Source organism: Elaeis guineensis, chromosome 7, assembly GCF_000442705.2.
Source record: "Elaeis guineensis isolate ETL-2024a chromosome 7, EG11, whole genome shotgun sequence".
Lineage (NCBI taxonomy): Eukaryota > Viridiplantae > Streptophyta > Magnoliopsida > Arecales > Arecaceae > Elaeis > Elaeis guineensis.
The window spans coordinates 481,400-498,564 of record NC_025999.2 but is presented as its reverse complement, the minus strand read 5'-3'; the positions used below and the strand labels follow the sequence as shown (position 1 = coordinate 498,564).

The following is a 17,165-nucleotide window of genomic DNA, read 5'->3' as shown; positions in this document are numbered from 1 at the left end:
TGCGGGTTCACTTAAATCTAGGTCAATTTAGAGTTTAGTTGATCTAAAGGATCCAAGCTTCTAATTACCTGCAAAAACGATTACGAAGCATCAAATTCAAACTATTATAAATTAAATAACATAAAATTTTATACTTCTAATATCCTATTTCATGTATTGATCACATCTCTCAATTTGAACTTTTGCTCGTCGTCGAGTAAAATAGAAAAATCAGAGTACCGACTTAGTCTTGAATTGAAAGTTAGGTTAGACATTCCTAAAGGCAGCTAATACCTAGCCAGACTATTAAAGAGATACATCGTTGGATTATTAATTTGATCCAGTTAGAGGTTGAGTATTAGCCATAGAAATTTTTTAGAGATCTTCTTTTACCAACTCCTCACTTTATTTTTTAAGTCCTCTAATTAGATGTGAGCTGGGTTTATTATCTTCTTACAATTTAGTCCCCCCTTATTGTCTACTATTTTTTTTTCTCTCTTTTTTTTTAATCCTTGTAATCGGTTTTTTGCATCCCTATTTTTTTAACACAAACCACAACACTTACTTAGGCGAAGGGACCCGGTGACTCAGTGAGACAATGCTAAAATCTCTCTCTCCTTTTTAATGTCATCACTAAGGGAAACTTTTTACATACCTCGATCTTTCCACCTAAATCCCATGAAGCAGATTTTTCGTTGAGATCGATAAGAAGATGGTTCTGGAATCACTCTTAAAATTTGGTCTGGTCTAAATCCTACCATTCATTAGGTTTTCTTAATAATTTATCCCTCGATATCTCTAAAATTATCTAGACTGTTAATCATTAATTAGAGTGCTTAATTAACTTTTTAATCAAAACAAAGTTTGGGTACATAAAGCTAATTATTTTTAATTATACTTGAGAACTCAGTTAAAGTTAAAGTTAGTTATTCTCCCCTCCAACTTAATTTTCATTGTCCCCAATGAAGAAAAGAAAAACAAAAATATTCACCAAGGAGGGATACCACCTGATTTGTTGTTATTTGCAGGTTTTTTTTGTACTCCATCAGATTCTCATTGGATGTTGATGATGTGCTCTCTCCAATTGGATTAGTCGTCTTTATTAGATTCCTACAAAATAAAAAAAATTGGATAATTTGAAAGATAAAATACTGCGTTGCCTCCTAACAAGCGCTAAGTTTAAGGTTTTCAGCTAGACCCAAGCAGCTCATTGTTGGTCGTATTGTGGATCCACCAAGTAGATGGTATCGATTAGTTTTTTGTTTTGAATTCCATCTATATATGGCCTTAGGCGTTGACCATTTACCTTGAATATATTTTCATTTTGGGGATCCTAGATTTCGATTGGTGCGTGGGAGAATGCTTGGGTGACAGTAAAAGGTCCATCCCAACGAGAGCGCAGTTTATCGGGGAAGAGGCGTAATCGTGAGTTAAAAATCCATACTTTTTGATTGGGTTCGAATGATTTTCTGAAAATGTACTTATCATGAAAAGCTTTTGTTTGAGCCTTATAGATGCATGAGCTTTTGTATGCATCATTTTGTAGCTCTAGTTCGTTTAGTTGGAGCCTCCTATTAGAATCCACACTCTTCATATCTTAGTTAAATTTCTTTATGGCCCAAAATGTGTGATGTTCTAATTCAATCGATAAATGGCATGCTTTCTCAAAGATCAATCTATAGGGTGACATGCCAATAGGAGTTTTGAAAGTAGTACGGTAGGCTCATAATGTATCATCTAATCGAAGGACCCAATCTTTTTTATTGGACTTAACCGTCTTTTCTAAGATATATTTTATCTCCCTATTTGAGACTTCTACTTGACTACTGGTTTGGGGGTGTATGGGGTGGCTACTTTGTGTGTAATGTTATTTTTCTTCATTAGTGCTTCAAAGTGCCGGTTCGTGAAGTGAGTGCCCCCATCACTAATAATTGCTCGTGGGAAGCCAAAACGATTAAAGATATATCTTTGTATAAATTTGATCACGACTTGATGATTATTGGTCCTGGTTGCGATCGCCTCCACCCATTTAGAGATGTAATCTACAGCCACTAGAATATTTTCGAATCCACGAGGAACTGGGAATGGTCCCATGAAATCTATTCTCCAAACATCAAAAATTTCTAAAATTAAAATTGGGGTTAGTGGCATTATATCCTTCCTGAATATGTTTCCTATCTGTTGGCATCTTGGGCAGTTACGGCCAAACTCGTATGCATTTTTGAACAGTGTTGGCCAGTAGAACCTGCTTTGCAGCACTTTTGCTGCAGTCTTCTTCCCACTGAAATGTCCCCCACATGCTAGAGAGTGACAGAATGTGAAAATGCTTTGAAACTCACTTTCAGGGACACATCGACGGATATTATCTGGTCGGGGCAGTATTTGAACAGTTCAGGTTCCTTCCAAAAGTAGTGTTTAACTTGTGAGAAGAATTGATCCTTCTCCTGTTTTGACCAATGGAGAGGGATCTGTCCTGTGGCTAGATAATTGACAATGTGGGCAAACCACGGAGTGGGATTGGCAGATACAGTGAGGAGTTGCTCATCCGGGAACTGGTCCATGGCCCCGTCGGTGTTTTCTGGGTGTTCGAATATGATTCTAGAAAGGTGGTCAGCTACCACATTTTTAGATTCTTTCTTATCTTGGATTTCTAAGTCGAATTCTTGCAAAAGAAGGATTCATCTAATCAGTCGCGGCTTAGTATCTTTTTTGGAGAGTAAATGCCTTAAGGCTGTGCGATCAGAATACACTAGAACCTTAGCCCCTAGAAGGTATGATCGAAATTTGTCTAAGACGAATACTATAGCTAGTAATTTTTTTTCCATTGTGGTATAATTCAACTGAGCGTCGGATAGAGTCTTACTAGCATAATAAATCACGTGTGGCTTATTAATTCGTTGGCCTAAAACCGCACTTATTGTGAAGTAGGATGAGTCACATATGATTTCAAATGGGAAAGACCAGTTCGGTGGTTTGATTATTGGTGCTACAGTCAGGGCGGTGCGGAGTGTGTGGAAGGCTTGTAAGCATTCTTCATAAAAAATGAATGGTGTGTCTTTGACCAATAAATTGCACAAGGGTCTAGTGATTTTGCTGAAATCTTTGATGAAGCATCTGTAAAATCCGGCATGACCTAGAAAAGATCGTATCTATCGAACCGAGGTCGGGGGTGGTAGTGTTGATATTACCTCTACTTTGGCCTTATCTACTTCGATCTCCCTTTCAGAAATAATATGGTCTAGTATGATCTCTTCTCGAACCATAAAATGACTATTTTCCCAACTTAGGACAAGATTTGTCTCTTTACATCGTTCTAACACTTTAGATAGGTTCTGGAGACAATCCTCAAATGTGGTACCAAATACAGAGAAGTCGTCTATAAAAACTTCTAAGAACTTATCCACCATATCGGAGAATATGGTAGTACACACCGCTGGAATGTAGCGGGTGCATTACAGAGGCCAAAGGGCATGCATCGAAAAGACGTGCCAAAGGGGCAGGTGAAGGTGGTGGTTTTTTGATCGTCAGAAAAGACGGGTATTTGATTATATCCTGAATAGCCATCTAGGAAGCAGAAGAAGTTAACCTGCCAGCCATTCTAGGATTTGATCAATGAATGGTAATGGGAAGTGATCTTTCTTAGTGACAGAGTTCAGCTTATGGTAATCGATACATACCCGCCAGTTAGATGTTGTGCGGGTAGCGAGTAGTTTACCTTATTTTCTATCACAGTAATACATAATTTTTTAGGTACTATTTGAGTAGGGCTGACCCATTTACTATCTGATATTGGATAGATGATTCCTGCATCTAACCACTTGACGACTTCTTTCTTAGCTACCTCCCGCACATTAGAGTTTAGTCTCCTCTGCATGTCTCTATGTGGTTTGGCATTTTTCTCATAGTAGATGCGGTGCATGCAGATGGAGGGGTTAATGCCTTTCAGATCGACAATTGACCACCCAATGGCTTCCTTGTGCTCTTTTAGAATCCTTATGAGCCATGTTTTCTGATTAGGGGTCAAGTTTGAGGCAATGATCACCGGAAGGGTATCATTGGGTCCAAGGAAAGCATACTTGAGTGTGACCTGAAGTGGTTTCAGTTCTAGCGTAGGAGCGGTTTCTAAAGAGGGCACTATTGTGTAGTGGTTGATAAATCAGGTAAAGGCTCATACTTAATGATCCATGGTGGGGTCATTTTAGAGAGGGGCATGTCTAATAGGGTTCTTACTTCATTAACGTCCCCTTTTAAATGAGAGTCATCTACCCTAAATTGAGCCAAACAAGCTTGCAATGGATCTTGATATGGGGTTGCGACCCTCGCTTCTTCTATCAGGTTCTCTAATATATCTATTTTGAAACAATCATTGGTTTAAGGTCTTTGAGAAGCGTTGAATATATTCAATCTCAGCTTCTTGTTCTCAAATAAAACGTCCATGGCACCCGTCCTACAATTGATGCATGCGTTCGCTGTAGCTAGAAAGCTGCGAAGCAGACCTTATGAATGGAACCTAATTTTTCTTTTTGTTTCTTTTCTCCGACCGAAAGATTCTCTACGGGACTCGCACGTGTGTGTGCGTATACGTGCGTCGGGTTGCCCTAAAATTATGGGATTTTGTCTTGGTGTACCAGAATATTCCATATCAAGGACTAGAAAGTCAACTGGGAAGTAAAATTCATCTATCTTGACGAGTACATCCTCTAGCATGCCACGCGGTACCTTGATAGATCTGTCAGCTAATTGCAAGGTGACTGTCATGGGTTCAAGCTCGCCAAACCCAAAGAGTTCGTATATGGAGCTAGGCAGGAGATTTACACTTGCCCCCAAGTCTAGCAAAGCTTTCTCTATATACAGGTCCCCAATAACATGAGATAAGAGGGGCACCTGGGTCCTTAAGCTCGGGAGGGGTAGTGTGTTGAAATACTGAGCTTGTTTGCTCGGTGAGACAAACTTTCTTAGGGATTTATGATCTATTTTTGCATTTTTGTGTGCACAAATCTTTTAGAAATTTGGCGTAGGCAGGAACTTGTTTAATTGCATCAAGAAGGGGGAGGTTAATGCGGACTTGTTTAAACAATTCCATCATCTCGTCCATTCGTTCTCCCTTCTTGTTAAAAAGAGCGGGGGATTCTAATGCACTAGAAAATGGTACCTTGGGCACATATGATGGTGCTGATGATGTTGGTTTATCCCCTTGTGTCAGGTCCTCTTCAGTCGGTTTAAGTGTAGTCAAAGTGTCAATGGTTTCAGAAATTTTTCTAGGTTGTTCGACCACCTTCCTGTTCCTGAGAGTCATAACTGACTTTGCATGTTCGGAAAAGGTATCTGGGGTGTTTGAACTTTTAGCCATATACTGTCTCTTTGGGTTGCTCTCAGATTGACTGGGCAGTTTACCTCCTTCCCTCCTACCAAAGGCTGTCGCTAGTCCAATTTGGGTTTCTAACTTGATGGATTGTGTGTGAGTGGAGTGTTTGGGAGTTCATTCTATCCTTGCTAAAGCTTGTAGAACCTTCTCTTCAAAGGCTGAGCTATGATTACTTGGAGAAGGTTGGAGAATATTTTGGTATTGCGGGTAGGGTGTGTTCCTAAAGTTGGTTTCTTGATAATTAGGTCTTGGTGGAATCGGTGTAATAGGTGGCTGTGGTTTCCACAAGACATTAGGATGGTTTCGCCAGCTTGGGTTGTATGTGTTTGAATACGGATTGTTTTCTGGTCTGTGAGCCATTTGAGATTGAGCTTGGTGCACTTGCTCTTGCACAAACTCAGAAAATTGGGCTGCAGCTGGACATTCAATTATATAATGGGTAGGGCTAGAACAGATTGCGCAAACTTCTTGTTGCGCACATGCATGGGTGGAGCAGGGAAGTGTTCCATATTCAGTATGTGATCCATCTTCTGGGACAACCCACTTTGCTGTGGATATCTATGTACTTACCAATTTCATAGATTGCACCCTTTTTCTAAGGGGTGATGAGCCTATCGTGACATGAGGCAGATATATGGTGTTGGGAGTTTTTACTCAGTGTGTCGAATAACTGTCATGCCTCATCCTCACTTTTTAGCAGGAAGGTCCCTCCGCATAGGGCATCGACCATTTGCCTGTGTTTCTCTGATAGGTGATCATAGAAACACTGGACTAGTTGCCATTTTGGAACTGCATGATGTGGGCATTTTTGAATTAGGTCCTTTTGCCTCTCCCATGTTTCGTGGAATATTTTTTCATCTATTTGGGAAAAACTGGTTATCGTTTTTCTAATCTGATTGGTTTTTCCTATGGAGAAGTACTTCTTGAGAAATTCTGGCTGAAGTTGGTCCCAAGTTGAGATGGTTATCGAATCTAAAGAGTTCAATCAATATTTGGATTTGTCCTTAAGTAAAAATGGGAAAAGTTTCAACCTAAGGGCGTCGTTAGAGAATTTCTGGATTTTCACTGCAGAACAAATCTAAAAAAATTCATCAAGTGCTTATAAGGATCCTCATTACTAAGTCCATAAAAAGATGGTAGCATCTTAATAATGTTGGACTTGATTTCGTATTGGGCAGCCTCTACAAGAGGTGCCTGTATACAGGGAGAGTAGGTGTATTTAGAAGGAGTAAAGTACTCTTTCAACTGCCTAGGTAGATCATTCTCTTGATTGTGGTCCATGTTTCTAGGCTTGTTGGTTCTAAGGGTTCTTTCGATTTCAGAATCTAGTGGTTGAATGTCGGGTCGTAATGATCTACGATCAAGCATACACCCTACAATAATATCTTAGAACAAACACAGAAAATTTCAGTTTTTATAGGATTTTTTTTTTGATTTGTCAAACACTTAAGTAAACTTCTATTTTAGGTTACTCTAATTCTAGACAGCTTCTAACTGCCAAGACCGTCTTGGAGCCCTCCAAATCAGAAACCAACTAGCTAACTAGCCAGATAAGGATAAGATCGGTGGGAGGTTTTCGTGCTTTCGCTACGGATCTAATTAAGTAACCACTTTTCTTCGTGCTCTTGTCCCTGAACTCCTTTTCTAGACACCAGTCAACTAGCCAATCCTGACCCGATCCAACTCTTTCGGATGCCTTATCCTAGTGAGCTCGAACACCTTAGTGGTCAACATCTGATTAATTTTAAGTTAGGTATGGGTAATGTAGAATGAAGGATGTGGTTTTTGGGCTAAGGAAGGGTGATTAAATCCCCACCTTATTGATTAATGGGTTAATGCCCTTAAGGTTAATTATGGAGATGAGATGTAACAAACCAAGATGTCCAAGCTTCGAGATTAACACATGATCAAGACTAATTTAAATTAATTTGTTTCTCTTTTTAAATTTTATGGTTAGGTCTCTAGTTTTCTAAATGGCTTATGAGGTGTCAGTGTAGATTTTTTTTTAAAAAATTTTTGCAAGAATGTAAGTTTGATTAAGTAAATTAGACAAGTTAGAAAGCACTAAAAACTCAAAAGCAACTATGCTGCAATCCCCAGCAATGGCGTCAAAATTTGATCGCTGTCGTAGGCGATCAAAAATAATTCTAACTCACTATTATGTAGATGGTGTGAGTCGAAATCGTATCCATAGGGATCGCATTAGTTACGTTCGAGGGATTAAATTTTAGGTTAAATAGTAGAATAAAGATTGATTAAAAGAGTATTTAGATTAATAAGAAAGTAAGTAAATAAAGAGAATTAATTTAAGGATAGGTTCAAATACGGAAAGACTTCTCAGGATCTCACTATTCTTGATAGACAGCTGGTATCCTTCTTAATATACTTTTGATTTAGTATCTAATCAATAGAGATATAACTTATCTTAGAGAACACGGCCCGTACCTGTTGGATCACGGTCCGTCTCTTAAAGTTATAGATTAGTCAAAATTGATTTAGATAGGATAAAAGAAATTTAATCTAAAAATAATCTATCCCAAGAGCACGAACTATATCCGTAGATCATGACTCGTCCCAAAGGTCATAAACTATTCCAAATTAAAATCTTATGCAAGAAACAAAAAGATTCAAAAGATATAGCAAGGACAACAAATCTTTATTGCATGTTAAGAGAAAAATACAAAAGATTTCACAATAAAAACACTGTCTAAAAAGGTTACAGTGATTTTTCGAGACGTAACGACTAGCCGTCCATAGGGATGCTTCTCGCTGAATTCTTCATCCTGGAGCTCTGAGAACTTCCTTCCAACATCTTGGAGTAGGGATTAAGAGCTGGAGGAGAGGTTTTTGTGGAGAAGAAGAAAGCTTTGGAGGTTTGGAGATGGACAAGGGGGTGGTGTGTGATGAATTGTGGAGGCTTTTGGGTGTTTGGATGGCTAGCCTAGGTGAGGCGTGGAGTAGTGGGAGATGGAGAGATGAAAAAATGGCAGTGGAAATGATTTTTAGGTGGAGGGTTGAGGCGTAGAGACGGATGGTGGGGTGGAAGGATTAAAATCTTCGGTCTCCGCAGTCTCCCTTTAAATAGAGCTCCAAACCATGTCCCAGACGCATCTGTTTCTGTGTCAAACTTCTCCTGCGTTCCGTGCCATTCAGCCCACTTCCGCTTCATGCTCCAACGCCTATTCCACCTACTTCGTGTGAAAACAACAACCAACAAATCTCATGCGCATTCGTTACGTGATTTCGTTCCATTTCATGTCCTATTCCAACAGCCAATCGCTCGTTCCCTATTCTGCATCGGGCTCCAACTAGGGCTGGAAGTGGGCTCGGGCCGGGCTTCGGGCTAGGTCCGAAATAATTCAGGTCGGGTTTGGGCTAAATTATAGAGCCCATTTATCTTTCGGACCGATTTTGGATATACCCTTGGTCCGACCTGGGCTTGGCCTGAAGTTCATCCCATCATTTTCGGCCCGAACCCAATCCGAATATCAGTCCGTTAGCCCGAGCCCGGTTCCATGGCTCTTCTTAATTTTTATGAGTTACCCTCCCTGAGCCGAATAGGTTTCATGCTCGGGACTCCTGCATCGATGTTTCTGATCGATCCCAAATGAAATGGAGAACTACCGCCGCCGTTGCCACCTTCTCCTCCCTCGAATCCCTCCTCCAACCTCTCTCCACCATCGGATCCCTCCCCCAGATAGCCCAGCTCCACCCGCAACTTCTCCTCCGTGGCCTCGCCCCCGCCCCCTTCTGCGCCACCAAGCTTCTTTAGCTCTACGCCAATACCGGTGACCTCCCTTCTGCCCTCTGCCTCTTCTCCACCCTCCCCCGCCCCTCCATCTTCGCTTGGACCCCTATCCTCGCTCTCTTCTCCCGCTTTGGTGACCACCTTCGCTGCCTCGCCGGCTACGCCGCCATGCGCTCTGCTGTCGTCCCTCCCGACGGCTACGTCTTCCCCTTCGTCCTTTGCTTTTCTGCCACAGCCGCCCAACCATCAGCTGTCCACACTGACGCCGTCAAATTTGGGTCTAATGCTGCCCTCCCCGTCCGCAAGTTTCAGCTCGAGATTTAGAGGGACAAACCCTCTCGGTCCTCCCCCGGCCCTAGCTCCAGCATTTGCGCCGCACCCCCGCGGCCCTCGCCTGTCTGCACGGCCCTCCACGGCCCCCTGCGGCTACCCCTGCACCACCCCCCCACCGGCACCCCTCTGCCCGTTGATTGTGGGCATTCATGCAGAACCCCGAACCCCTTTCCCTGCATGCCGTGGATTGTGGCCTGGCCCAATCGGGTTCAGGCCGGGCTCGGGCTTGGGCTCAGGCTCGGGTCGGGCTCGAGCCTGAGTCTTTTAGAAAATTTCGGGCCTAAGCTCGGCCCGTAGCCCGAAAAAAAAATCGGGCCGGGCTCAAGTGGGGGTAAAACCCGACCCGGCCCCGGCCCCGGCCCACTTCCAGCTCTAGCTCCAACAGCCAGCAAATCCCATGCAAGTCCCGTGCTCTGTCCCCACTCCATACATTCCATGTGTCCCACACACCCGCTTCCACTTCCATTCATTCAACTAGGCTTCCACGTAATCCGCATTTAGCATTTAATTCCACAAAACACTTAAATGGCAATGCACCACTGCTCCCCATGCACCACGTTCATGTATTGACCAATCCCATTTAAATTCAAACATCATTGCTGTGGCCCACTTCAACTTTCACTCCCTTTCCTTCCTTTTAAATTCATAGCTCCTGTTGACCAAGTCATGAAATGCGCAGCTTGTTTTCTTCCTCGGTTTGACTATTTAACCATCCATCACCTTTTGTTTCAAACACCCAAAAGAAGCTGTAAATTAATTCTTTTTCGACCCCACTGCCTATTCAGTGTGCTTGAGTATTTGATCTTGGTCCCACTTGCTTTTAAAGTGGCTAAAATGCTAAAATTAATCCTTCTTGCGGGTTCACTTGAATCTGGGCCAATTTAGAGTTTAGTTGATCAAATGGATCCAAGCTTCTAATTACTTGCAAAAGCGATTACGAAGCATCAAATTCAAACTATTATAAATTAAATAACATAAAATTTAATACTTCTAATATCTTATTTCATGTATTGATCACTACCATCATTACCTCATATTTATAGTTTGAAAAGTCCAGTATGGTAATGTTTAGTCTGATAAGAATTTGTGCAACTTTCAGCTGCAATACAAGGTTCTATTGCTTGGAGATGCATATTGTATATGGCTATGTCAAATTACCTATGGTTAGCTTCAATAAGTGTATAACAATTTGATGAAAGCATATTCTGCAATTACAACATTAATTTTCAGATGTGTAGCATGTCTAAGGATGACTCAAGTAAAGACACCTCTTTTGTAGATGCTACAGATTATGATCTGCACGGGTACACTAACAGCAATTTACCTCTTGGCTGGTTATGGGCTGCAAGTGGACATTTCTCTTGTTGAAAGTGATAAAGAAGAAGTCTGAGGTGATAAAGAAGGACTAGAAAATGATTTCAATCAAGGTCGTTCTGCTACGTCTCAGGGTTTAAAATCTATGGGTTTGGTACAGAACCCACAGACCTTTTAGATCCAGATCCTGAAGTTATGGAAGTGAAATAATACAATAAAGATAGAGATGAGAAAGAAAAGCTTGGTAAGGAAAATGAGGAACTGGATGAGGAGTGAGAACAAAAGAGAGGATGATCTGGAAGGGGGACTGCATGGACAGACCATAGGTCCTCATGGATCTGTTCCCTGTCTTGAAGAGTGACCACTTGTAGGTGACAGGTTGACCTTTCTGTCAACCTTACGGTTCCAAATACCATAATTGTTAAATATGAACATGGACTTTAAAATTGGCCCGCAACATATGTAATAGCTGAATGGCTCGGTAATAACTTACTCAAGGTTTTTCATACCGTGCTGAACCGGCCGGTACGCACCGTATCGTACTGGACCGGTGGGGAATCGGCACGATTCGATCGGTAAATTTGGTACACGGGCGGTATGGAAGGAAAAAAGAGGAAAAGTGAGAAAGAGAGAGAGAGAGGAGGAGAGGGAGGGAGGTGGGAGCCGTCGGAGGCTAGCGGTCGCTGGCTGCGGCCGTCGGAGGGCTTCCGAGCCCCGTATCGCCCGATAGGACTTTCAAGAGAGCGAGAAAGAGAGAGAGAGCGCTCGAAGGGGAGGCGAGGGACCTATCGGATGGACGGCGCCTCCGTCGCGAGGGCCCCGGTGGCCGACGAGCCGACGCTGACGGCCTGAGGGCGGTCGAGCATGCGGAGATCCTCCGCGGCTCCGCCCCCTTCTTCTTTTTCGAAACAGACGACCGTCTGTTTTGATTTTTTGTTTTTTGTTTTGGTTTTAAACTTATGAAATCGGCAACTTAGTTGCCGACTTAAGAATTTTTAAAACAAGAATACAAAAATCGTGAAGTCAGCAAACTATTTGCCGACTTCACTTAAAACTAGGTTTTTAAAAAAAATTTGCGAAACAGGAGCGACGCCCTTGTTTCACGCCCGCAGCGCCGCATGCATGGACTGCGCCCTCCGGCGACCACGACGGCCAGTCGGAGGCTGTCCGGCGGCCCCGTCGGCTCCTTCCCCTCCCTTTTTTTCTTTCTCTCTTTCTCTCTCTCTTTTTTTCTTTCGGTTCGGGTCCGCTTGCCTTCGTCTATTCGGTATGGTATGAAACTGTACCGAATCATACCGCCGGCCGGCCGATATGGCCGGTGGTACCGGTTCAGCATACCTTGAACTTACTTAAAGAGTTAATACCCGATCGCCAGCAGTTCACTCATTATAGCATATATATTTGTGCATTAGCCTCTCCAGTGAGTCATATATAAATGACATTTATTTCTCTATCCCACAAATGACCATGTTTATAAATATTTTCTATACTGCTCAGAAATTACGGAAGATGAAGCTGAAGATAAATTGCAAGATGCAATCAGAGAAAGATTTTCATCATTTGGTAATGTGAGTATCTTTTTCTCTATGATGGATTGTTTCTTGGAAAAATCAATTCTTGGAGTGATGCTTTGCATTTATATAGCACAAAGTTCCCTCTTAATTGGGGAGCCATTTTTTAAGTTACACTCAACTGCACTTAAAGGATCAAGCAGCCCTTTTTTTTTTAATAATTAGTTATCTGCTTGTTATGATTTTGACCTTAATTGATCTCCTGAGTTAGCTTCCATTTTGCTGAGGCTACGCGTGCGCCCCCCCCCCCCCCCGGCGACATCAAAAGATTCTTTCACTTGTTGAGTTGATAAGGAAAATCTGTCGACCCCGTAGGAATTTATGTATTGCCAATTCTGGCTTTTTAGTGTGCATGTAACATGAACTGCAGGCTTATCCTATTGAAATTAGTTTGACTCAGAACCCATCTCATGATTGCTTCCTATTGAGGTTCAAGCATTGCAAAATGAAGAATGCCTTTAAGTTCATTCTTTATCACTCATCACTCTATCTTTTGTCTCTTCCTTTTCTTACTTTCGAACTGCTTTGATGCCCTGCTCGCTATGATACTCTTTAGCCTAAGTTGTGCATATCGAAATCATCTTTAATGGTTTTTTTCTCACTTTTCACACGTGGTGTCAGCGGTAACCTTCCCTAAGCATGATCATGCCAATCTTTTCTGCCCTATTATCTATGACATTTCTGCCTGAGCATTTTTATACCATGCCTATGTGTTCTCCTCTGAGGAGTAAATGCATGATGCTGACCAGTATGACATGACAGGTCAGTGCTAAGCCAACACAACAGTTAAGACATTGTTCTTGGGATAGCAAAATTTATCGATTCTAACAATAAAGATAGTCTTACAATCATCATAATTTTTTTCTTAAAATTGTAATGGTATTTTTCTATCTGATAACACTATCGGTGCATGCCTTGCTATTATCCAGTTAAAGGTTGTCATCATCCTCTCTTTCCTTCTGACAGAGACAGTTTTATTAGGATTCTAAGCGCATAAGATTTTGATATTTGTCTTAGAGGGTAGTCTTTATTAAAGTGATTTGGGTTTCATGGATACTGTAGATTCTTACTTAAGATGTATTGCCTGTTTGCTATTTTTGGATGAGTTCTTTCTTTTCCTTTTATTCTTTTTGTTCACGCGCGCGCGTGTATATATATTATTTTTTCAGCATATTTGTAATTTGTTTCTATATATGACATTATATAGAGTCTGAGCTTAGACTAGGTAGGAAGTATGATTTTGAGATCATGCTTATACTTACACTCTATCTGCACAATGCCCACTTATCAAAATGTTGCTGCAGGATCATCAAGCCATTGATATCCTTTTAGCAGAAATTGATATTTATGAAATTTTTGCTTTTAAACATTGCAAGGGAAGAAGGGTCAAGCTGGCTCTGTGTGAAGGTATGCTTCCATATTCATTTTCATCTATGTTCTTATATTTTTGAATCTGCAATTTTCTTTTGCTTGGAAAGCTAATGTCGTTTATTTGTAGTTAAGAAAAATTATGTATAAATGTGAATCCATTTTGCTGATATGCATCTGAAAGTTAAACCATTGTGAAGCTAAAATCCTGATAAATGCATGTGAAATGCAGTTTTTGCAGTTTTGATCTTAATCAACTTTTGAGCTTGACTTTGAACAACAAATGTAGAATTATATCTTGTATTTATATGTGGAAAATTGAAGTCATATAAGCAGTTGTTGTTAAATACTTTGATTAGTCAGCAAATAGGACCTAACTGTTTTAGTACAAAATATCCTCAAACTTCATAGGCTCCCCTGTCACTTTTTATTGCTGTCATGGTGAGCTTTTTACTTCTGTTACTTCAGAGCTTGATGAGAGGATGCGTGATTTGAAAAATGAGCTGGAGGGATACAACAGTGAGGAATATGATGAGACACATAAGAGAAAAGCTCTTGATGCATTAAAGCGAATGGAAAATTGGAATTTGTTCCGTGATACTTATGAGGTTAGCATTATATACTTGCTGTCATGTCATATTTATTAGCAGTCAAATCTATCTATGGTAGGATGGTTTGTCATCTTTCAGGGATATCACAAAAGAAGTTTTTATGGATGAGTACCAAGTGTCATTTTTTCATTTGGTTTGGTTTTTGTGGCATGTAATTTGGATAACCATTTTGGCACTATTTGCCATGCAGGAATATCACAATTACACAGTTGCTCGTGATTCATTTCTTGCCCATCTTGGGGCTACATTATGGGGTTCTATGAGGCATGTAATTGCCCCCTCAATCGCTGACAGGGCATACCATTACTACGAGAAGATATCATTTCAGATCTATTTCATCACACAGGAGGTATCCTACTATCTGCTGAGTTTTTATTGGATTGTTGTGTTTGGCAATTCCTTCACACTGCTGTTATTTTCCAGAAAGTGAGGGATGTCAAAAAGTTGCCTGTGAACCTAAAGTCTTTGATGGATGGCCTTTCTTCTTTGAAGCTACCTTCTCAAAAGATCATGTTTAGCCAACACTGGTGTGTATTTCAATTCTTCTAGGTTTGGGTTACCAATGAGAATTTGAAGCTCCCCATAATTCAGCATCGTTTGCTGATCTGCCTTCCAAAGTCTTTCCCTTGTGAGAATGGAGTATTTTTATTGTATCTGTATGCATCTTGTCATGTTCATGTCTGTCAATCATCAGGCTATCACTTTCTGAGGAACCTGCTCTGACAATGGCCTTCTCAGTGGCCCGACGTGCAGCTGCTGTCCCTCTTTTGCTGGTCAATGGCACTTATAGGTCAACTGTTCGTGCCTATCTGGATTCCTCCATTCTTCAACGTCAACTTCAGAGGCTAAATGTTCATGGTTCACTTAAAGGTACCTCCAATACCTAATCCCTTAGCTTTCTGACACAGGCCCAAGGTTTGTTCAGGCTGAAGGAAACCTGACAATGGGGTTTGGGGCCTGTGATTTTGTCCAGGTCCCTGATCTTGCTAAATATCTGACATGTTGTTGGTCAGACTGGGCAGACATGCCTATATGAAGCATCCAAGTTGGATTGTTTGGTCCAATTTTTAAACCTGGAGTTAATCTGGTTACCAGGGTTTAATTTACATATCAGATTTCAGTGTTTTGTTAAACCTTGCTTGCAGTGATGATTTTGAGCTGAATCTATCAGAATGGTCAGAAAGGCAATTTTCATACAGTTGGGGAATAAACTAAGCTTAGTTTCACTCTTTTATTTATTTTGTAAAATGTTGTACTCTATGTAGGAACACACCTGAATGCCAGGTCGACACTAGAAGTTCCAATATTCTGGTTCATACATAATGATCCATTATTGGTGGACAAACATTATCAAGCAAAGGCACTTCCTGACATGATTATAGTTGTCCAGTCTGAGACATCATCTTGGGAGAGCCACTTGCAGTGCAATGGGAGGTCACTTCTATGGGACTTGAGGTTAGCATTTTAGTCATAGAATGTCTAGCCATTTTGTTGATCAATATATGCACATCAACATGTGTCAATCTTAGACTATAAATTTCACAGAGGAATAACTTTATTATTTAGCCATTATATATTTATATGCATGGCATGTTCACCGCTTAATAGTATGTGAAGATCAATAGTTGCTACAGTTAAAACATGTCACTGGTACATATGATCTGTGTTATATTAGGTTCTCTCTGCTAATGCTCCTAACACCATGCACTGGAGGAATTCTTTTCATTTGCTGCAGACAAATTTCTTTCTTGGATAGACTTCAGATATTTTTCATTGAACTTATCTTTTTTGAAAAGAGTGAAGCATTTATTCTCTATCATGCTTTTTTCATATTTCTCTTCATTTTTCAAATCTGAATTCCAGTGTTTTACCACCATGAAATTTAAAATTTCTAATTTTTTGCCACAATCTAGACATGAGTATGTTGGTCTCAAGACTTCACTAAAAGGGAAAAAACAATCCAGCTGAGTTTGCCTGTATTTTTTTCAAAAGCTCTCAGGTCGCTCTAATGAGTCTAAATTTCACTGAAAATTTTCATTTTTAAACTTTGCATTTGGTGATATTTGTATTTCTGCCATCTTACCAGCTTGCCGCTGGTCATATTAAATGCATTGGTGCTTGTATTATGGTATAGTGATACTAATTATGATTTTGCTGTTTTTTTTCATAGGAGGCCTGTAAAAGCAGCCATCACTGCTACTGCTGAGCATCTAGCTGGTTTGCTTCCTCTCCACCTGGTTTACAGTCAAGCCCATGAAACTGCTATTGAGGTTTGTCTAGGCACCTCCCTATTTTTATCTCCCCCGGTTGACAGGTGTGATAAGGAAAAAAAAATATCGAGAAACTCTGAAGACATTTTTCTTATCATTTTAACCTGATTTTGGCTTTACATCGTTTGTATGGCTATTAAGACTAATCAGATCAGGATCAAAATTGAAAACAATGGTTCAGTTGGCACAAAATCTTGAATAAACCTCTTACCTGCACTTGTTCTGGGTAAGTATTCATTCACTGAAGTGTTCATTTATAGAGGATTATCCGGCATCAGTCCACTTCGTATTTCTTTCTTAAATCTTTAAATTTACATATGGACACTAGATCATGAGTTATCTGACTTCAGTCCACTTTGTATTTCTTCTTTAAATCTTTAAATTTACATATGGACACAAAATCATGGGTCTTCCAGACATTTTATGTTGTTGATCTAGTGTAGGAGGCCTATGAGTATCTTTAGCATGGGGCTTTTGCAGTGGGCTCTGTACCATTGACTGTTGTTTGCTGTAGAAGTTCATAAAAGTCTTCTCACAACACATGCCCACACTTAGCATCAAATCACCTCTTTGTAGATACTACTTAAGAAATGACATTTTACATTT

At 40.7% G+C, this 17,165-nt stretch overlaps 1 protein-coding gene and 1 non-coding gene across 4 annotated transcripts in view; both read left to right on the top strand.

The window, feature by feature from the left end:
• Positions 1-17,165, top strand: part of LOC105049253 (uncharacterized) — a 47,248-nt gene that overhangs the window by 19,403 nt on the left and 10,680 nt on the right. For all 3 annotated transcript variants that reach the window (XR_832775.4, XM_010928840.4, XM_073261321.1), the window contains exons 14-21: positions 12,237-12,307; positions 13,615-13,717; positions 14,147-14,286; positions 14,480-14,638; positions 14,713-14,816; positions 14,984-15,159; positions 15,555-15,744; positions 16,460-16,559. Coding sequence is in view for 2 of the 3 variants with exons in the window: in XM_010928840.4 (XP_010927142.2) it covers positions 12,237-12,307; positions 13,615-13,717; positions 14,147-14,286; positions 14,480-14,638; positions 14,713-14,816; positions 14,984-15,159; positions 15,555-15,744; positions 16,460-16,559 (1,043 nt within the window). In the remaining variant the exon portion in view is untranslated. The remainder of the gene's footprint in view (positions 1-12,236; positions 12,308-13,614; positions 13,718-14,146; positions 14,287-14,479; positions 14,639-14,712; positions 14,817-14,983; positions 15,160-15,554; positions 15,745-16,459; positions 16,560-17,165) is intronic.
• LOC114914402 (small nucleolar RNA R71) lies at positions 6,133-6,238 on the top strand. The gene has a single exon (XR_003801450.1). It is a non-coding gene; the product is annotated as a small nucleolar RNA R71 (small nucleolar RNA).